The 22,745-nt window shown below is 43.3% G+C and overlaps 1 protein-coding gene across 2 annotated transcripts in view; it reads left to right on the forward strand.

The window, feature by feature from the left end:
* The first annotated feature begins 4,453 nt into the window (after window positions 1-4,453).
* Igsf11 (immunoglobulin superfamily member 11) overlaps window positions 4,454-22,745 on the forward strand; it is a 122,946-nt gene continuing 104,654 nt past the window's right edge. Inside the window, exon 1 of one of the 2 annotated variants that reach the window (XM_052740696.1) lies at window positions 4,454-4,659. Coding sequence is in view for 1 of the 2 variants with exons in the window: in XM_052740694.1 (XP_052596654.1) it covers window positions 4,608-4,659 (52 nt within the window). In the remaining variant the exon portion in view is untranslated. The remainder of the gene's footprint in view (window positions 4,660-22,745) is intronic. The other variant, XM_052740694.1, reaches the window with a different exon arrangement.

The following is a 22,745-nucleotide window of genomic DNA, read 5'->3' on the forward strand; positions in this document are numbered from 1 at the left end:
GCTATTAGCTCCGATCCTCAGGCAACTTTATTTATTAACATACGAATAAGATCACATTTCAGTACAAATAAAACATCACCATAGACAGGACATTGTCCAGCCTATTGAGGTGCCTGCAGGCTGTGCAGTGTGCTCCAGGTTTCCCATGTCACTTTGTGAGCTGTCACTCATGCTGGAGTCACCTTTGGTGATACAACTGTCTTTGAGTCAGTTCTGCCCCTGTATGTAACCCTCACCCCTATGCAGCATGAACTCTAATTGGTCTTAATAGTAAAAACCCAGAGTCAGATATAGGGGTAAATGCAGAAAGATCAGAGAAGTGAAGGAGCAGCCGAAGTCACCTCTGACCTCAGACCGAAAAGGGGCTGAACTCCTGTTCCTCTGCCTTATGTTACTGTCTCCACTTCCCTAGTGCTGGGATTAAAAGCGCGAGCCTTCACCGCCTGGCTCTGTTTCTCTTTTAGACTGGGTCAATCTCCTGTAGCCCAGGGTGGCCTTGAACTTCCTGCTTCCTCCTCCCAAATGCTGGGATTAAAGGTGTGTGCCACCACTGCCTGGCCTCTGTGGTTAACTAGTGGCTTGCTCCTTTGTCTCTCTGATCTCTAGGCAAGCTTTGTTTGTTAGAGCACAAACAAAATATCACTATACTACATATTCCTAGGAGCAACCCAGTAAAGCTCATTGGTTCACAAAGTTGGACTTTAGTGGTATCGGTACTTTAGTCTGTTGTGGGCTCCCTATGTGGGGTGAATAGGAGAGTGCGTTTCATCTCCTCAGGAAAAGTTTTGTCACATAACAAGTGGTGGGTGGTAGTGGGGATGGTGGTGGGGCAGAGAGGGGGATAAATACTGGGGAGACAACTTCAGTGTTCCTCAGACTAGCTTTAGGACACCGTGATGTCTTTAAATGTAGTCGGCAAAGCTATAGGGAACATGTGAGAAGACCATGGTTCTGGTTCTACCCATTGGTATTTGCAGTCCCCGAGGTATCTTTGATTCTCTTGAGACCCAGTATCCTCCTGTGTGAATGAGGGTTATAATACGCACCTTCCCTACCCTCTGGCACTGCAGTAAAGATCAAACCAGATAGCATATGCAAAAGCACTTTGAAATACAAAGCGTGATACAAATGTCTGATGATGTCTGTTGCTTTCTCACACAGAATGCTTAAGGGATTTAAAGAAATCCCACTGTGGTTATAGGAAGATTAGGATAAAAGAGCATGACAAAATTCATCCTTACTAATAATGTATCCAGAGCACATGGTGGTGGTGGTATTTCTGTGAATTAAAGAGCACACCTTTCCTGCGTTTCCTGGAAGAGTGAAAGGCTGAGAGCCTTTGAGTCCAGCACAGGAGTTCCTAATTCTCCCTGTCTGTTCCCTTGAGTCCACTCTCCACCAGATGATGCCATGCTTCTGTGTCTCCCAGACTCTGATTGTCCATGATCCTCCTTCTGAAGCCACACGGGTCTTTTCTATTACAAGGGCTCCTCCATCAAACTGATACCACTGTGTTCTATTGACTCACCAGCTCCTGTCCAGTGGGTAAGAATTCAGCGTGGTGACAAAGAGGCTATTCTTTCTCTAATGATTTGTGACAGCACAGAGGTAGTCCAGGTACAAGTGGCATTTATCTGGGGGCAGGGATTCCACCACATGGTTTTGGTTTAACCTTCTTTCTGCCCAGTGCATTTGCACTTAGTTAATATTTGCTGCATTTCTGTAATAAGTGTAGCCAGCAATTTGCTTTATCAGGACTTTTAAGCACAGGCTTTTAATTATCTATTTAACTGAAAAATAAACACGACTTGTCATTTAACTTTGGGATTATGACAAGGCAGAGTGAATGCTCTTGAGTAACATTGACTACTTCACAACTTCTTTTCTATGCATATTGTTTCTATGCCCTGTTGAGGACAGGGGCAGACTATATGCAAAAGAGAATAAAGGACTGGATGGAGAAAATAAGACCCAGTACTTGCCCTGGAGGGCAAAAGAATGGGAATAAGCTAGAGATGAAACCAACATTGAAAATTTAAACTTGCTATGAATATGAAAGAGAAATAGGAAGCGTGAGCAAAACTGAAGCACCCCTAACCCAGGAGAACAAATTATCTTTTCATGATACTCTTGCTGAAATGACTGGTATTATTTTACAACTTCTTTTTTTTTTTTTTTTGGTTTTTCGAGACAGGGTTTCTCTGTGTAGCTTTGCGCCTTTCCTGGGACTCACTTGGTGTCTATGATTGTTTTGTCTTATATTGGTATATATACCACATGTGTGCCCAATACCTTCAGAGGTCAGAAGAGGGCATTAGAGCCCCTAGAACTGGAGTTACAGAGGGTTGTGAGCCACTATATGGGTATTGGAACAGAACCCAGGTCCTCTGCAAGAGCAGCAAGTGCTCCTAACCACCGAGCCCCTAGTGATTGGCATTTTTAAACTTTTCCTTTTTTTTACTTCAAAATGTAACATTCCAATTTTCAAAAAAGTATATATGTAATTCTATTTTCTTAATTTTTGTTTTTCTACATAGTTTTCCATCTTTGTGCCAATGCATTTCTTTTTTTTAAAAAAATGTTTTCTTGCTTCTGAGCACACTATTGTTTCTCCTTGTAGTAGAATATTTTAAGGTATATTACTTTTGTTTATGTTGTATTGGTTTAATTCTGTGAAGCTGTGTTACTGTGCCTGTCTAAAACACCTGATGATCTAACAAAGAACTGGCCAATAGCAAGGCAGGAGAAAGGATAGGTGGGGCTGGCAGGCAGATGGAATATATAGAAGGAGAAATCTGGAAAGGGAGATCGAGAATGAGCCAGAGAAGGGGAGGACATCAGAGGCCAGCCACCCAGCTACACACACAGCAAGCCACAGAGTAAGATACAGAAGGAAGGGAATTGGAAAAGCCCAGAGACAAAAGAAAAAAAAAAAACAATCTAAGAAAAGCTGGCTAAAAACTAAGTCAAGACAAGGCCGGGCATTCATAATTAAGAAAAAGCCTCCATGTGTGATTTATTTGGGAGTTGGGTGGTGGGCCCCCCAAAAGAGTAAAAAAACAACAACATGCCCTAGCAAGACTGATTGTTTGAGGTGTGGGGGCTCAGAATTCGGAATGGCTCCAGGAATTCTAATCTAGGTTGTTTAGAAGCTGGACACATGGCTGGGCAGTTCCTGGGCAGGTGTGTCCTGAAATTTAAAAAGGTTCAGTGTAGATGTGGAAGCAGAAAAATGGCTCTGAGCTATAAAACGAAACAGAAACCCAAATGGGAAAGGAATGGCGGTAAGGTAGCTCAAAGAAGTAATTTCAAATGTTATGAACGTCTCTCCAACGTAACCACAGCAAACAAGACACAAAAGGCAAAAGTCTCTCTAAAGTGACAGCTGCCAGTGCCAAGGCACTTCCACACTCTGTGTATTAAAGTCAGTCTGAGGAAGCCTTAGCATTGTAAGGGACCACTTAAAACGTTGGAGATGATAGGCAGGGTGGCAGGTCTGTAATCCCAGGACTTGGGAGGTGAATGCAGAACAATCAGGCATTTAAAGTCATCCGGTTTTAAATTGAAACAGCATTGCATCACGTTCGCCCTCCATTTGTTCTCTCTCTCCAGCTCTTCCTAGGCACCCTTCCTAACAATGCCCCCCAAGTCTTCCTCACTCTCAGGTTGAGAGGCTTCTTTTTCGTTGATTATTAGGTACATATGTACAAAATTTATCATCTTTCTTCCTTCCTTCTTTCCTTCCTTCCTTCCTTCCTTCCTTCCTTCCTTCCTTCCTTCCTTCCTCCTTCCTTCCTTCCTTCCTTTCTTTCTCTCTTTAACTATCATCTATCATCTACTATCTATCTATCTATCTATCTATCTATCTATCTATCTATCTATCTATCTATCTATCTATCTATCTATCTATCTATCTATCTATCTATCTATCTATCTATCTATCTATCTCCATCCATCCATCCGTGGAGATACACCTGCTCAGTTGATTTTTTTATTTGTACATGGTTTCAGGACTGACAACTCAGGGCTGATGACTCTGCATTGGACAGCCGATAAGGGGACTCATCTCTGGGAGAGGCTAACTCTCCTAAAGAGTCAACAGTGACAATATTGGTTATTAGGTTCTTCCAGATTAATTGGGTTTCAGGAGCGATGAGAAAGAGAAATGGCCAGAGTAGGGACTGTCTAAAACTGCAGCTAAAAGACATGTCGGATCTGAGGGAGGCCACTCTGGGTTTCAGGTCCTGCCCCACCTGTCCTGGCAGAGTTCAGGGGGACCCGAGCAGGTCCCCCCCCCCCCCCACCCCGACTCAGCCAGCTGTGCCTTCTGGGCGTTTTGCGGGTGGCCGCCAGGCGTCGCGCTGGAGCCGCGGTTGCCCTGGAGACCGCTCGGCGAGCGGGCAGGCGGCGCCGAGCCCCTGGCTAGGGACTAGCTGGCGGGAGCCGCGGGGGGAGTGGCCGCGGCGGCCGGCGAGCCCGGGACGCCCGAGCCTGCCCCGAGCCTCGGCGGAGCGGAGCGGCCTCGGCGCTCCGGTGTCCCGCTCGGTCCCTGCTGCACCCCGCCGCCTCGGAGCCCGGGGGACGGCGGCTCCCGCGGCGGCCCCGGCATGACTCGGCGGCGCTCCGCTCCGGCGTCCTGGCTGCTCCTGTCGCTGCTCGGTGAGTAAGTAGCCCAGACGGTCCTCGCGCGGCCGGGACCGAGCCTGTTGGCTCCGGCAGGTGCTGGGACCCCCGTTGTCCCGGGCAGTGCGGGGGAGGCCCGCGTCACCCAGGTGTCCCCGAGCGCCGTAACCCCTGCGCGGCTCCTGCCCGCCACTTCCCCGAACGAACTCTGGCTGCCGGACCGGTTAGAAATCGGGTTTAGAAGCGCTTGCCGTTATTAGAAGGCTCCAGAGGAAAACTTTGTAGCTTTACCGCAAGGTTTTAAGGAGATTGAGATTTTAAAAGAATTAAATTGATTAAAATACGTTCGCAATTTTTAAAAGGTAGCTTGATTATTACATTTAAAGTTCACGCAGGATTAGCATTCTGCCTTTTTTTTTCCTTAAAAAATGCATTAGTCTACTCGATCACATCGGAAAGCAAAGTTTATTTACACTCTTAGTTTCGTAACCGAAGGACCTAAGTTGCCTCATAAAAGTACATAGAATGTAGCAGTCTGAGGGAGAATTTGAAAGCATTTGCTTATTCAAATTTAATTTCTTTAATTTTTCTTGCATTTTGTCCCCACACTCCCAATAGTCATCATATGTAGGCTCTGAATTTCATTTTATACAATGCTCCCTTTGTGTGTGCATTGTTTTATGCAATCAAGTTTTCTGTCTCAACTAATTGGTTGCTGAGGTTTACGGAAATTTGTTCTGAAGGCCTTTATTTATCAAGCTAGTTTAGTGATGTAGAGTGCTGTGGTGAACTGTATTTCTCTCTAGAGAAATCTCTAGATTTAGATCTCTCTAGAAATCTCTCTGTAGCTTTCCAATCATTTTTTTATGTCTAACTTGAAGTAACTCAGTTTTAGACTGTTCACCTAGTAGAGGAGAAACCAGTAAGTGTACCTTTTTTTGGTAGATGCCAGGGAAGGTGAAAACATCATTGTTCTGACTCCTTGAAGTTCTGTACCCTATTTTTAGTGACAATATGCAGATAATTGTGTCGTACACACCAATATGTACTTTTAGGCACGCGGGCTTTCAAACTTTTTTTGTTGTTTACCACTCTGAGTAGGCCTGTTTCTCTACCCTCCTGTCAAAGGAGACACAAGAGGATATAGAGATGTTTCTTACAATCCTTGAACACAGCTGGAACGTTATAAATGTTGCTGTAAGAATAGCTGAAATGTTTTTGATAGAAAAATCTATTGTTAAACTTGGTCTGTTGGTCAATAGTTTGGGTATGGGTTGACTTTGAATTGATTAGGCAGTACTTTTAAAGAGGTAATTTCATTTCTAGAATCAGCCGGACCTAGTCACCTGATTGATGCCTTCGTTTTGGGTAGAACTATCTCTACTTAATACTATAATGCTGCCGAAGATTTCCAGCATAGTCTCAATCTTCAGGATAGTCTATTCTGGAGAGCCACTTTTCATCCTTAAAAAAATGTGTTCCTCTGTTCAACAGATACTTTCGTTGCTACCACTGGGTGCATTTGGGCATTTGGTGGGTGGGTTGGACAGGGAGATGGTGGAGGGATATAAAGTTTGTCTGCAGCCCTTCGGAGATTTGCTTTCTTAAAAAGACTATCAGCATGCACAAATAATTTATGGCGCGGCAGATACATGATGAGTAACATTTGCTAGCAACATCAGGGACTCTTTACTGTTCACTGAAAAGTTAACTTTTGGTCTGGACTTGGATTGCATAGAATTTAGAGGATGTAAATTGAGAGTGGTTGGGCTTTTGTAGCTCAAGGAACAGTGGGAATAAAACATACATGAAGGGAAAGTGCAGAGGCATGTTCTTGAGAGGGCGGGCTTCTGGTTGGAAGAGCAGAGGAAGGGCAGAGATGGTAGGTAGAGCTGAGTCCTGGCTTCGGGCTTCATCTTGGGAAAGGCCACAGGGATGTTTCCTTATTGGCCGATGTGCTGAGAGCGTGTGGGTCTTGCTGTTTCTGGTGTCCAGGAGAATGTTGTGTCCCTACTGAGTTCTTGAGCCAGGCAGTGGCAACATTGGTTTGAGTGAATGGTGGTGTATCTTTAGGACTTCTGTGGGGTTGGCTCTGTTATCAGGGAGGGAGGTTGGATTCTGGATAAGTGACCAACAGCAGTGATGGAGGAATAGTAAGTATACCAGATGTAGAAGAGTCTCTTCAATGAAAGAAGGAAAACGGGTGTCATGACATCACTGTTATTTTTGTTAAATTCCTGTGAAATAAGTTCACAGAGAATTTTGTTAGAAAAGTTTACTTCTGTGTAATTCCATCAGTGACTTAGACATAGTTTAAATGAGCCAGGTATGGTGGTGCACGCCTTTAATCTCAGCACTCAGGAGGCAGAGGCAGGTGAATCTCAATGAGTTCAGGGCTAACTTTCGTTTACAAAGTGAGTTCCAAGCCAGCCAAGGCTACATAATCAGACTCTTATGTACAAATAAATAAGAAATTCTGAAATATTTTTTTCTACTTGGGATTCTTTGAAATAGCAGATAGTTTTGCATAATTTGAGGAAGTGCAAAAAAAGGTCATATCAAAAACAAAGAGCCGTGAATCTTTTAGTGTTGGCATTTGGAGAGGCTGATTGTAAATTTCCACTTCTCAGCTTTAAGTTAAATTATGTAACTGTTTTTGGAAGACTTCACTTTTTAGTCAAAATCTATAGTTTGATCTTCTGGAAAGATGACAGATATCATGTGAAAATTTTAGAGAAGTTTAGCTTACTCAGCATACAGTACTCGGGAAGCGGTTTAAGTGTTAAGTCATTCCGAGTTTTTATAATGTTATGCTTAGAACTGTTATCAGACCCAAGGTGATGATGCAATGGCGAAGGTGCTTGTTTGGGCTCTTACCCCGCCCCCCCCCCCCCCCCCCCCCCCCCCCCCCCGTGACAGCAAGTGGCACATTTTCAAATGTGTTTTCACACTTCAGTAGTGGAAACACCTATAACAAAAATTCCCATTTGAATCTTCAGACTTAAGCCATGTGATTTAGTGGCAAACAAGGTGATAGGCTGGGGTACAAGATTCTGTATCGTCCTAGTGACAGGAAATGAAGGGTGGGCAGTGTTTCCTGAGTTGGAACCAAGTTGGGGAATTGTTGCTTTCCCATTCAGATGATCTCTAAACCTGTTGGGGTGGTGCATGTGTGTAATCCCAGCACTTGGGCGGCCAAGACGGGAAGATTACAAGTTTGAGTCCCTCTTAGACTACATAGCGAGTTCTGTGGTTGAACCTGGGCTATACAATGAAGGGTGGTCTCAGCTTCATTTTTCCACCGATCTCCCCTAGAACTAGTTTATTTGAAATAAAGGTTGCAGGTCTATTGTTATCTGGGCTGATTATAACAATTTATTTCGACTCCCTCAGCTTTTATGTATGTTTGGCATTTTGAAGCAGGATTGCTGAATTTCTAGTCTTGTCTCTAGCTGTAAGCATAGTCACTCTAAATTCTCCCTTTGATGAGGACTAGCTGGCACCAACAGGTCTCAGCCTGCTCTCCAAGAACAGCACCCCTCCCGACCATCTGGAGGATGTCAAGTCCTCTCCTGATCACACTTCTGTGAGCAACTGGCTTAAGAGAGGTTGTCAGTTCCTGGGTGGCCTTCCGAAGTCATCTGATTGGAGTTCTGTCATGAGGGTAGGATAGCAGTCAAGCGCATCTTCAAACCATGAAGTTTTTCTTGCCGTGTAAGTTTGGGTAGTTGACATCCCCCCGTGTAGGATTTCTGTGTGCAGGAGACTGACTTCAGCCATGGTTTGCATTTGTTGGCGACATGGGAAGTCAGAGGGAAAAATGAGTTTTCTAATTTGCAGATGAGCCCTTCCCCAGCACTCCGCCCCTGTGTACCATGGCCAGCATCACTGACTCTGGAGCTGCTACCATGTGTGGCTCTGCCTCACTCCTGTATTATAGGAAGAAGCGGATTGCAATAAAGAATCACTAAACTTTTCTGATTAGGTTAGGATGAAACCAATACAAATTTGCCAGTGTGCACGAAGACTGCTTAATGGGTAGTCTTTTGAAAAAGTCGACTCGTTTCCATTCACTAAACTTTTGGATCTTAAGAGGAAGGTAAACTGTTACTATGAGAGATGGTACTTTCATGAGAAAAGTAAGGAAGTTTAAATCCTGGAAGAAGGTGCTGAGCTCAGGAAATACGTGTACCACATACTTTTTTAGAAGAATTTTCCAAGAATTAAATTAATGGTGGCTTCGGCTGATGGTAGGTCAGGATTTAGGGTTAAAGTACATTAGGTTTGTGGAATAGGAACGTAGATGCCATGTTTTCACTGAGGGTCACAGGGTAACAGTGAACACAACCTTGTCGTCATGGAGCCACAACTTGGCTAGTCCTAAAAGACTCCTTCGTTGAATATTTTAAAACTCTGAAACGAGAAAAGCCTGTTGGAAATCTCACCACTAGAAACAAAACAAGGTCTTCATAGAGCGGACATCTCCCCCGACCCCTGTCCAAAGTCTCATGGTTCATAGCACTGCTTATGCAAAATTTCCCTCCCTACCGACTTCTCACTAATGTCCATTATTTTCATTTCTCTTTCCTCCTCCTCCTCCTCCTCCTCCTCCTCCTCCTCCTCCTCCTCCTCCTCGCCTGTTTTGGAGTCTGTTATGGCTTTCTGCTGATAGCATCAAATTCTTCGAAGGTAATCAGTTTAGTCATTCTTGGTTGCGTCTAGTTACTCATTTTACTAATTTTGCACCAACAAGACAGAATCAGAGATCGTCTCAGCTGCTGGGCACTGGTGGGTGTATGAGGGAGTACTGAGTACTACATGGGGCATTTCCTCCTTGTTCTGTGAAGGTCACTCTGTGCGTGTTCTTGGAATACTTGAAAAGAATATTGTTTTCCTTAAAAAAAAAAAAAGAAATTGTAGACTCTGTTGTCATTTCTTTTAGGAATTGGAATGCCTTGTGTCAGTCTATTATATAATTATATGTCTATGTAATATGTATATGTATATTATATAAGTTATACTAAGGTTTGGCATATATTTTGTAGAAGAGGTGACAGAGATTTATCATCATAGTTTCAAAGAAGTTCTGTGAATTGTTTGGAAATGTAAAAATATAAGTACTCACAGCTTTTGATTGATTCTTAGCTTATCTGTGATTTTGTTGATTTTTGAAATATGTTTTCCCCTGTGTGATTCTGAAGGTTTTGCTCTCAGGCTTTAGGCAGTTCATTGTAACCCGAGCTTCCTATTTTCATACCTGGTGCATTGTCAAACCCTTAGGTCTGCACGTTATAACTTGCTTTCCAAGGATGGAGTCATACAACATTTTTATGGCCCTCCTTCCCCGTCATTGTCCCTAAAACTCTGGATTTCTTTCCCTTCATTCATAGTTTATACCAGCCCACAATGTCGGAAGTCATCTACTGCTCATCACCCAATCCCCAACCATGTGCTTGAGATGGCTTAACTCTCAGCCAACACCAAGCATCCATCACAGAGCTACCTTGTCTCTTTGGACTAGGAGCATCGCTGTTAGGCACCCCTGTCAGCCCCTGGGCCAAGATCATCTGTCAGAACACAAATACACAGGAAAAACAGGCTATGCACACTAAGCATCACTCGTGTGAGGCCAGCATCTTCATGAGGGGGGGCTAGTGTTTTAGGCTTTCCTTGGTTAATTTGCAGCTGACTTATAGTGTTGCCCATGTGTAAACATAGGTTACTGTATCAGCTCTTGATGGCCAAGACTTAAGACAGTAGAGCTTGTGAGAAATGTGCTAGTTACCCAATTGCAAAGATACTTCTGGCTTTAAAGATTGCCAAGGGTCACAGTGTGCTTTGTTTATGTAGAGTGTATCTGTATTTACTGTGCTAGAAATTAAAAATGAAATCAGAGGCCCACTAAGAAACATAAGATATCAATAGAAATAACGTATTTTCCTGACAAGTAATTATTCCCACCCAAATCAAATAACATGAGTATTTCTATTGACGTTTTTGGAATTCTCTTTAAGATCTGGCTTATCAGTATACACTTGTTTCTGTCCCCTCTGCATTATAATCCATTGTTTTGGTTTTATCAAAGTATAGGAAGTTTGTCTGACCTGGTATTTTCATATAATTTTGGATACTCTTAATATTATTCCAAAATGTGATATAATTTTGGATACTCTCACTATTCTTCCAGAATGTGATATATTTGTTAAAGATTGGTTGCAATGTAGAACTAGACATGTCATTAACTATTTCACACTTACTATATCAAAAAAATCTGTTGTTTTGTCTTGGGCTTTGAGTAGATCATTCACACATACATCTTGTTTTTAAAAATAATATTACACCCCAACTACTAGGAAATATTGATTCATTGGCTTAACTGTTGATATATGTTACATTATAGAATATAAAAAAAGACAACTGTCCCTCTTGCTACTGATTGCGTCAGAACAGTCTTCCGGAGTTTTAGGCGCACAATGCGGATACGAATTTTGTGACATTTGAATACTCGCTCCAGTTTTAGGTCACCCACAGTGACAACTCCAAAGTGCTATGGGCCACAGGAGTATATTATAAGAACTTATAGCAAAGCCACTGCCTGAGGGGTCAAGGAATTCCTTCAGAGGAAGCCAAATTCCAAGGAGCATTTGATGTTATTTGGCTTGTTATATATCAGCTGTCTTCTGTTTTGAAAATCATGCGTGCCTTCATAATTTTCCCAATTGATTTTTCCCTAAGAATTGCTAACAGTGTGGACTGATCACTCTCTGGACATATACATTCAAGGTATTTGGAGAACAGCCTCAGGAAAGGCTTCCTTCCCCCAGCCCACCCGTTTCTCCCCTTTCAGCACTGGAATCAGATCTCTCCCTTAGCCACATTCAAGGACTAACAGAAATAACAGCCAGACCACCACATGCTAGTCTCCTGACTTAAGGTAAATTCCACAAGGAGACACCACTTAGGTCAGGTGGACCTTAAATAATAGCTTTATACAATTTAGCTCGGCCCCTCCTTTCTTACAGCCTTACTAACTTTACAGATCCCTAATTTCTTACCTAACCACTTCTAGGAATGTAGACTGAGCACATAGATCCCCCTTTTGATATACTAACCGGTCATTAGCACTCAGTTGATCTCCTCTTTTACCACTCCCATATTGGGTTGTAATAGAAAGCCTGATGGTCATTGCCTAAGGAAAATTCTTACCTGCCTTTATGACCCTGGTTCAAGCCTGGTGACCTTGCTGAGGCAGAGGATTACTATGGCTTGGGTTTATAACTGAATACCCTAGAGAACTGGGGGAGTCAGAGAACTGAGAGGGAGGAGGATTTTGACTAGAGAACTTGAGGACGAGACAGAGAAAAGAGAACAGAAGAACTAGATGGGTAAGAACTGGAGAGGAATGAACTAGATGGGGAAGAACTAGATTAAAGGGCTAAAAGAAAGTACTAGAGGAACGAGATGGAAGATGTGGAAGAGCCAGACGGGGAAGAACAAGATGAGGAAGAACAAGATGAGAGAGAAAGGAGATGGGAGAGGAGCTGAGATGGGAAGGAATTAGATGGATGAGAACTTAGATGGGGCAGAATTAAGATGAAGGAATTAAGATAGAACTTAGAGGAGACAGCAGATAAATCAGGCAAGAAAGGAGCTAGGCATGAGAGCAGAACAGAAGTTGTGGAGAGAGAGAACCATCACAGAATAATAAAGTGTATGGACTAAGGAGTTTTGTGTACATAGATTCATTTCTTATCCTCAAAGATTATCAGCTGGCTGTAGATTCTTCCCAGACCCTGGGAGGGGACTATCTAACCCCCTTAGTCCCTGATATGAAAGGATAGTTTCACTTTGTCCAGTTTTGAGAAAACTTCTGTTAGGTCTGGAATTTCAACCACCGACCTTTGTCTGTCTGTTGTTCTTTCAAGTCCATGTGGTGAACTAAGAAAACGGTGTGTTCTCCGAGTTCTGAGCACCCATGGTTGTGGTGTGCTTTCCCTTGAGACAGCCACGTTCCTTGGTATGTAGCACACGTGACTGATGTGTGACACAGAATACTGTTAAAGATCAAGGTCAGGAGCTGGTCAGATTACAGTTACGTTTTCATCAACGGTGTTGACGAAATGAGAACTTTTCCCTCACGTTGGTGAGTGTGTCGTGGGGAGGATACCAGGGCCTGCCAGTACAGCGTGTTGTCACGGCCTTGGCCCCAAGTGATAAGGCACCAGCAGTTTCACCCACCCCAGCCTCTTGCGCCATCCCATCCCTGCAGATGTCAGCACCGGGTAGGAGGGAGACAGCGCTCTACTGTTACTAAGAATGTCCATCTTCATCCCACAGACTTTCCGAAAGGGTTTGAGGCTCACGTCTGTGCTTGGAGTGCTAGTGCTGTGGCAATGCGATGTTAGATCCTTTATGTTGGAGACAATATATAATTAATATGTGCTACATAAGGTGGCATTAATATATAAATATGCTTTATTTTTATGGTGTAATTTTTAATCTCAAGGGCAACATTGTCATTTTATGTAGATTTATATAGACAATGATTCAGTCCTGACTTCCACCCACTGGATACCCTGGTTTTCTGTGCATGGGTCTAGACTTTATTGTAAGCAGAAAACAAACCCACATACAGATAGATCAGTTTCTTCTTAAAAATCAGTCTATGACATAATGGTCTAATTTATTTTTAAAGCTCAACCCATTCCCCATCAGCAACATGCATTCATTTCATTCTTTGGGTAGCAGTTTTAGTACTTCATAGCACATAGAGGTCATGGTTTATTTCCTCATTGTTGTACCTTTATGTTGTCTACATGTTTTTGATATCAGTGATTTTATAGTGAATGTATTTGTAGATATAGCCTGTACATGTGTGTAGGCATTTCTGTAGTCTGTTTTACCCAAAGTAGAAGTACTTGCATACACACATCTAATTCATTGGGGGGAAGAGCCCTGTGCAAAAGCTCATGTACTTTTCTTTTTTAAAATTTTTTAATTCATTTTACATATCAACCACAGATCCCCCTCATCCCTCTTCCCACTCCCCCCTTGCCTCCCCATGGCCCCGTCATCCCCTCCTCCAAAAGGGTATATTCTTCCCTGGGGGTGGGGGCACAGCTAAGCCTGGTACATTCAGTTGAGGCAGGACCAAGCCCCTCCCCACTGCATAAAGGGTGAGCAAAGTGTCTGACCATAGGTAATGGGATCCAGAAAGCCAGCTCATGCACCGGGGATAGATCCTGATCACACTGCCAGGGGCCCCTCAAACAGACCCAGCTACACATCTATCTGCTGTATGCAGAGGGTCTAGTCAGGTCCCATGCAGGCTCCACAGCTGTCGGTCTCAAGTTCATGAGTTCCTGTGAGCTTGGTTCAGTTGTCTCTGTAGATTTCCCCATCATGATCTTGACCCCCCCCCCTTGCTCATATATCATGCACTTTTCTAATCAGTCAAACCGAGTTTAAAATCAGCATCTTGCTATTTATTTTCCCCATGACCTTATGAATGTTATGTAATGCCCAAGCTTGAATTTATCTTGTGAAGGAGAGGGACTTTTTTCTTATATTGAGGAAAACTAAATTAAACATCACCCAGCATTAGTAGGGATCTAGCATAACACCTGGCATATAGTAAATGCTTAGGGGCAATTGTAAGGATTAATCAGCCTTTTTAGGTCAGGGAGATGAGTGGTCTGTATAGAGTACACACTGGAGGGGTGACCTGGGCATGTCTTCTCCAGGCTTGCATTTACCTGGGGCTTGAAGGAATTAGATTATGGAATCTATTCCTTTAGTTTCTAATGGTAAGGCCATTGGTAGCAAAACAAGCTGAAGATGTTTTTGGCTGGTTTTAACATAAACCTTTCACAAAAGTTATTTGACTTTTTTTCTTCTTCATCCATGGTAAGATGAGTTCTAGGAAGTTAGACCATCTCCATCTGTTGTAAAGATTATAATAAGTAGTTAAGATGTAAATAATATTAAATTTCCACTTTGAGATTGATGTCTGCTCACTTTGCAAGATGTGTTTGTGTCCCCTCCCCAGCCTTAGATCTGTTAGATCTCAGACAGATTCTGTGTCAGAAGGGGGTCGTTCCAAGGAGGGTATGAATATGGTGAGCATCTTTTTATCACAGTGCCTGCATGGGATCCTTTTGCTTGACTCTGATGGTGTTTGTGTTTATTTAAGATAGGCAGATGTCCGAGTTTTAGCCTGTAGATCACACGGCGGAGAAGCTTTTTGCTGTTGCATCGCTCAACCTACAGGATGACTGATTTTTTTTTTTCCCCAAGACAGGGTTTCTCTGTGTAGCTTTGGTGCCTGTCCTGGATCTCTTTCTGTAGACCAGGCTGGCCTCAAACTCACAGAGATCCACCTGGCTCTGCCTCCCGAGTGATGGGAATAAAGGTGTGTGCCACCACCACCCAGCAGGATGACTGATTTTTAAGCTGAAAGCCTTGAGGGGCGTGGTTAGTCCACAGCTTAATGCCAGTTGTGTTATTGATGGGCCTTGTGCCATTGGTAGTGTTCTTTTGCTTTTTTTTTTTTTTTTTTTTTGTGAAAGATGTTTGCACACAAAGCCAGATGGTCTCTAAGATGGGCAGAATCAGCCAGGCTGATTGGGCCAGAATAACTTTGCGATTCATCAATCCATCACCTAATACGTTAGTTACCATGTTAATAGAACCTTTTCTGCAGATGGATAAATTATTCCTGAATCTAAGCCGTACTGATAAGAAGTGGTCCTTAAGTTTTATAGGCCAAGATCACTACAGAAACTTAAGCAGGAGCCATTTTTCTTGAAAAATACTTCCTGGAGTTGTGACTTCAAATTGTTCTTAATTTGAAGTTTCAGTGGCCTCAGAACACAGCACCCTGTAGTTGCCTCTTGGTCAATTTATATTGCTAGGTATATTCTTAAGATGTGCGGTCCTTTGAACAAATGCGTTGTTCTTGCCCCACACCCCATGCTTGTTTTGAATCAGAAGGTCAAATTGTCTTTGTCATTAAGGAGAAAGTATAATGGGAGCTGTAGACCAGTAGGATCTTTTAGAGCCCTTTAATTCCGTAATGTCCTTGATCTGATGGAGTGACTTGGTAAATCTCTTCACGATTTCCATGACCAAGCCATCTGCCTGCATTAAAATAAATCAAATCTGCTTACTCCTCAGTGTTTAACAAATATTCTATAAACTGATGATGATGAAGTGCGTGAACACAAAAATAATTTGCACTCTTCAGCACTTCCTCCCGAGCTCTCCGCCCAGATCTTCTTCTGCAGTGGAACTTGGCAGACTGGCTTTCTCTGACTGGAATGGAGGGTAATTGTGCCATTCTCCAGCCCTTTTATTTCCCAACTGTGGCACATGAACTGATTCAGATTTCACATGTCTGAGCTTTGCAAACCCTTTGATTTATCATCCTCCTTCAAATACATTAAGAGAAAAAAAAATCACATTTTACATATATGTTGTGTATGTATGTATTTAAATCCCTGATTCTGTAGATTGATATTATCCCGATTGTAAGGACCTTTGACTGTGGCTTTACTATATACTCCAAGTGCTGGCCTGTTCATAGCTCATTCATTTCTTCTCATGACTGGTAAATGAAAGCCATCAAGTTTTGAACATCTTTCTTCCCTGTGATCTTCTTGCTATTTTCAGCCATCCCTTTCTCAAGGGATGTTGAAGTTGTATCTACATTAAGCTTATATCATTTCAGTTTTCTGGCTGATAATTGTCCTTCATGTCAATCCATCCTTTACTCTCTGCCAGCTTGGTTTCCTGTCAGGCGTTGCTCTCTTTACATTCCTCCCCTGTCAATAACCATGGCAAACCCTGGAAGTCTTAAAGGATAATGTAGGGGGCACAGAGGTCCTTGTGCTCAAATATAAGCACCAGGGGAACCTGGAATGTTAAACACACAGGCTTGTTCCTCCAGAGAAGGAACGTGACACCTGTTATCCACACAGAAGGCTGGCAGCAGATGTGGTTAATAGCCTGGTGACGTACATGCTATCTGTGTGGCTGAGAACACATCAGATTCTCCCCCCAGACCCTTTTGTGAGCATGTCAATCTGTAGACCCTATCTTTGTGGGAGGCGTCATGTGTAGTCAATCTATGGAACCCGCCTTTATGGAAAATGTCTTTATGAAGAGTTGCAATATAGTCATGTCTTAAGATTTATTGTGCACAGGGGACTGAATTAATTATTGCCAGGAAAAATTTCACCAAATTCCACCGTGCTTAAATATGCCCACAATAAACTACTCAGGCTCAGACTCCTCAAGATGGGACCAACACTGGTCATTGAGTCGTGTTGAACCAGCTACCCTTTGCCTCCCATTCCTCCCGTGGATTGTTTCTCTGCTGGCTGCGGTGGGTCACAGAGACCCACATGGTAAGTTTTGCAGGGCTAGGGAGATATATAGCTCAGTTGGCAGAGTGCTCGCCCTCCACAAGGACCAAAGTCCAATCTCCAGAACCCATGTGAAAAAAGCCAGTGGCGAAACAAGCCTGGACCTGGAGCACATGTTTGTTATCCCAGTGCTGGAGAAGCAGAAACAGACAGATCTGTGGGACTTGCTGGCCAGTCAGTCTAGTTTGCTTGGTGAATTCCAGGACAGTGTAAAAGAAAAGGAAATCATGGATGATGCAAAAGAAATGGCACCCAAGGTTGTTTTCTGCCCTCCACCTGCATGTATGTTTCAGTGCTTGAGTATCATTTGATGGCCTTTATGGCTCTGCACAGTTCCCCATTAACACTCAGGTTTTTCTCTCTCTTTAGCTTTGTTGCTAGAGTACACATCTTTTTGTAATTTTCCATTTAAACAGATTAAAAGTTTAAGAATCACAATCTGAATAAATTCACGAACAACTGACAACATACAAGAACCCCATTAAAAACTTCCAGTAAACTAAGAATAAAAGAACACCTGCAAAAACACTGTAGTCGGCACAGATGTGGGGCTCACTGCTTCTGTTGGCACCACATGGCACCAATGGGAAGAAGGCTTCATTCCTGGTGCAGACCTGGCTTTCCTTCTGCTGTCATTTCCTGCTCAGAGGATGCCCATAGACATGTCCTGTTCTGCAGATCTCTCTTTGGTGATGTCTATCGTCTCTTTGTATCTGAAAACCACTGTAGTGTACTTTTTCTGCATCTGTGCTTTGCAGTCGTCTCACTATGTAGCCCAGGCTGGCCTTGCACATCTGCACACTGCTCCTGTTCCCATCTTCCAAGTGCTGAGGTGACAGGATTGTGGCATCATGATGTCTGCCACCTTCTGTTGGAAACCATTTTGACCCAGTGAGGAATTTTAGGTTAAAGGTTTTTTTTTTTTTTTAATTTTTTCTTTCAAATGCTGAAGTCTTCTACATTGTCATGCAGCTTAAATCTTTCCAACAGGAATTGCTCTCCATCTTTTGATTCTCTGTATGTGTTTTCTTTTTCTCCCTCATTTGTGTGCTTTTTAGATTTTTCTCTTTGTTTTTAAGCAATTTGGTTATGTTACAATATGTCTTGACTACTTTATTTCTTACACTTGCTCTTCAAGAGTTACTCTTTTCACTGAATTTTGGCAGTTATTTCTTAACCCACCCTTCTTGTTTTGTGGATGTTAAATACACAAGCAACTGTTCTCATGAAAGTGATAGCTTGCTGTTGTACTGTTGATAGTTTTTAGTCTTTAATTTTCAAAATGACATTGTTTATTTGTGTGTGTGTGTGTGTCTGTGTGTGTGCATAATATGTGCATGCACAAATGCATGCATGTGCATGTACAGATCAGAGGGAAGCTTTTGGGAGTTGTTTGTCTCCTTCCAGCCACATGGGGACCCTGGGATTGAACTCAGGTCATCAGGCTTGGAAGGAAGCACCTTTACCCATTAACCCATCTCACCACACAGGTTTTCATCTTTCAGGTTTTCTCATCTTTTCCTTTGAAGTGTATAGCCTGCCCCACTTGGGTTCCTTGCAGCCATCATCTAAGATAGTGTATATCTTAGTCAAGGTTTCTATTGCTGTGAAGAGACACCACTTTCTTATAAAGGAACACATTGAATGGGGTGGCTTACAGTTTCAGAGGTTCGGTCCATTATCATCATGGCCAGACATGGCAGCGTGCAGGCAGACATGGTGCTGGAGAAGGAGCTGAGAATCCTACATCTTGATCTGCAGGCAACAGGAAGTAAACAGTCTCAGTGGGTATAGCTTGAGCATAGGAGACCTCAAAGCCCACCCCCAGAGTGACACACTTCCTCCAAGAAGGCCATACCTACCCCAACAAGGTCACACCTCCTAATAGTACCACTCTCTTTGGGGGCCATTTTCTTTCAACCACCACATTGTAGTTTTCATACAATCTGTTTCAGTGCTCCCCAGATTCCCCATACTTCACCTGTTCAGCTCTCTTCCTGCCCTCAATTTCTGCAACCCACCAGTCGGTTGTGGTCATTTTTGCTTAGAATGTGCATTTAAGATTCATCCATGTTTGTTTAACTTGTAGCTCATCCCCATTCACTTCTTAACTTGGAGCTCATTGACTTCTTTACATCAAGATTTTACAAAAACATTGAATTATTATTTTTTTTTGGCTTGGTGTATGTGTATATATGCCACAGTGCATGTGTGGAAGTCAGAGGACAACATAACTAGGTTAATTTTTGTTTGTTTTGAAGCAGAATATCATGTAGTCAGGATGACCTTGAACCCTCCATGTAGGTAAGGCTGGCTTTGAACTCCTAATCCTCTTACCTCTATTTCTCAAGTGCTGATATTACAGGTATTTATCATCACATTTGGTCTTGATGATTAATCATCAGTCTCTCCCTCTCTGTCTTCTGTGTGTGTGTGTGTGTGTGTGTGTGTATGTGTGTGTGTGTGTGTGTGAAATGAGTGATGTGTGTGTATGTGTGTGGTCAGAACTTGATGTTGGGTGTTTTTTTCAATCACTCTGTACCTTATTTTTGAAACAGAATCTCTCACTGAATCTGAAGCTTGATAATTCAAGCTCAACTGACTGGCTAGCTAACCACAGGGATTCTGTTTTTCTCCACCATGATTACAGGTGTTCATCCTTAGCCTGATTTTTTTTTTTTTTATTTTGCAATACAGTTCAGTTCTATATATCAGCCACGGATTCCCTTGTTCTCCCTCCTCCCGCCCCCTTCACCTTCCCCCCAGCCCACCCCCCATTCCCACCTCCTCCAGGGCAAAGCCTCCCCCCGCGGGCTGAGATCAACCTGGTAGACTCAGTCCAGGCAGGTCCAGTCCCCTCTTCCCAGGCCGAGCCAAGCGACCCTGCATAAGCCCCAGGTTTCAAACAGCCAACTCATGCAATGAGCACAAGACCCAGTCCCACTGCCTGGAGGCCTCCCAAACAGTTGTGCTAGAAACCCCATCCAACGACTGAGGGATCTGGATGCAGAGATCCATGGCTAGGCCCCGGGTGGAGCTCTGGGAGTCCAATTAGCGAGAAAGAGGAGGGTTCATATGAGCGAGAATTGTTGAGACCAAGGTTGGATTGGCTTGATCTGATTTTTTTTTTAAATTTAAAGTTTACTTTATGTGTATGGATGTTTTCATCTGCTTGAATGCTTGTGCACCATGAAGGCCAGAAGAAAGCATAAGATTCCATGGAACTGGAGTGTAGACAGTTGTGAGCTGCCACGTGGGGGCTGGGAATCAAAGCTAGGTCTTCTAGAAAACCAACCAGTGCCCTTCACTGCTGAGCCGTCTCTCTAGCCTCAGGCCTGGCCTCAGCCCTGGAGTTCTGAACTCAAGTCTTTGTGCTTACATCTCAAGCAATTTACTGAGTACATCATTCTCTCAAGGCGTGATGGTTAATCTTCATTGTAAACCGGATTGGATTGAGAATCACCTAGGAGATTGGCAAGGCTTACGGGTGTGTCCGAGGGCGTTTCCAGGGAGAACTAACTAAGGGAGGAGAATCCAGCATGACGGGGGCAGCACAGCTGCTTTGCTTCCCGGCCACCCCGAGGTGAGGTGAGCGGTTGTCCCACAGGTTTGCTGTCACAGTGTTCAACCTCAGCCTAGGCACAGTGCCGTGGAGCCAGCTGGGACCAGACTGAGATGTCTGGAACCATGAACCCAAACATTTATCTTCAGTAAGTGTTTTCTAAGATGGGTGTCACGTGATAAAAAGGGCCTAACACAGTTATCATTAATTCTTCTGTACAGCGTGACGCAAAACCAAAGTCACACTTTAGTGGCTTCTTACTAAGAACCAAGTTGCTGTTTGTCACCGTTCAGAGTCTAGACTAAAGGGAAAGCTAAGATTTATTTCTTTTCTGCCACAGTGCTGAAATCAGCAGTACCGAGAGGTGCGGTTTCTTCACGTCCTTTTCTAGCGATAAAATTAACTTGCCTTTGGCAGCCAGGCAGCCATACCCCTTCATTAGTATTAGTGGTGGATATTAGGGTGCAGCACACACCCTAGGATCTGGGCACTGGATCTCCACAACACAGCTCTGTGGCTTAGTCTGGCTGAAGGTCAAGTTTTCAGAGGTCAGCAAGTGGCCAAGAGCCTCTGGTGGCTTGTTCCGGGGTTGTCTCGGTCCCTCCTGAATGCTGGCCCCACTTGGCTTTCCCCAAGTCCGATCCCCTTACCTGGCCATGCACCTTTTACTCCTTGAGCGTTACCTGCTCTGCTCCACACACTCGGGCAAGCATAGCTTGGCAGGTTATGTTCCTCAGACCCAGATCCTGTTCCTTTTAGTAAGTACTGCTGTCTTCCAAAGTGGTTGTGCCAATGCTTGCTTTTGCTGGTGTACAGAGAGTACACAAGAGCTCTAGGCCCTCTACATCCATCCTGTGACTGCTAGGTTCTGTCAGTCTAGGACATTTCCCTTCACTCATTCTGATGGGTTGTAATCTGTTCCTTGTGTCAGTGTGCATGTGTGTAGTTATTGTTTATTTTTTTTTTCTGGTTAGAAGTGGCATTACTTCCCCATCTCAATTTAAAAAAAGATTTATAATTTTAAAAATTAGGAGTGTGTGGTGGGTATGTACACATGTATATTGGGTACCCCATGGTGAGAAACTAATAAATTCTAATTAATAATTATGGTCTCAAAAACCCACCAAAGGACCGCTAGAGGCTCAAATAGAACAGTGGGTAGACGTTGCTCTCAAGTAGCAGCCATTCATTCTCTTTATTTTACTTCTATTTGCTCATCTCCCTGTCTGTTTCTACCACCATGTTTTTTAAATTAAATGTATTTCTGACACTATAAAGTGTATTCCTATCATTCTCCTCCCACACCCTCTCTTACACCCCCACACCACCCCTGTCAGCTCCCACCCTCTCCTAGGAATCGTCTACAATCGTAGTTTTCTGTTTTGTTTTGTGGCCCACTGAGTTTTAACCAGGGCTGTCTGTGTGACCATGGGTTTGGAGCTATACCCTGGAGCCTAGTGGGCTAGCCTGTCCTACCACTATTCTTATCATGGCCGACTTCTCCATGAATATCTTCCCTGTTTGGAGCTGTGGTTTTCTATCTTATGATCTTAGTTTTTCCCCTGAATAGCATTTTCTTTTCAAAGGATCCATTTGGTTGTAAATAGCATTGTACATATTAAGCCCTTCACATCCTAACACCACCAGTGTTTATTTTGTACAGGGGAGTTTAATTTGTGACCCAAAGACAGCTTTCAGGGCGTTCACAGAGATGTTATGGCCAACTTAGTGTTAGATTGCTTTTACATTTTTCTTTTTCTAGGAGAATTGTCTCATCAGCTTTTAAAGTTTGTTTGTTCTCTTCAGTTTTCCAACACAGTCAAGAACCCACTCCACATATGCCGCTGTGGTTTATACAGCACGAGTTAATGTGGGTTTTAGGTACTTAACATATGTGTCACTATAGTTAGAATTGTAACTGTGGTTATAATTTGCAGACTTATGTGACTCAGAAAAGAAGTTCTTGTAGAATACTTGCTGTTAGGATCAGGTAAGGGAACTGAAGTGCAGACCCATCATAGCTAAAATGTCAGGTCTCAGAAGATAAAGGCAGGTAGTCCTTCTTGTGTGCCACTTGTGAGGTCTTTATCATAGTGTGGGAGGTATGGCCTTTGCTTCTTATGTTCTCAGCAGAT

The sequence above is a fragment of the Peromyscus californicus genome, unplaced genomic scaffold, assembly GCF_007827085.1.
Source record: "Peromyscus californicus insignis strain IS unplaced genomic scaffold, ASM782708v3 Scaffold_16__1_contigs__length_79575227, whole genome shotgun sequence".
Taxonomy (NCBI): Eukaryota; Metazoa; Chordata; class Mammalia; order Rodentia; family Cricetidae; genus Peromyscus; species Peromyscus californicus.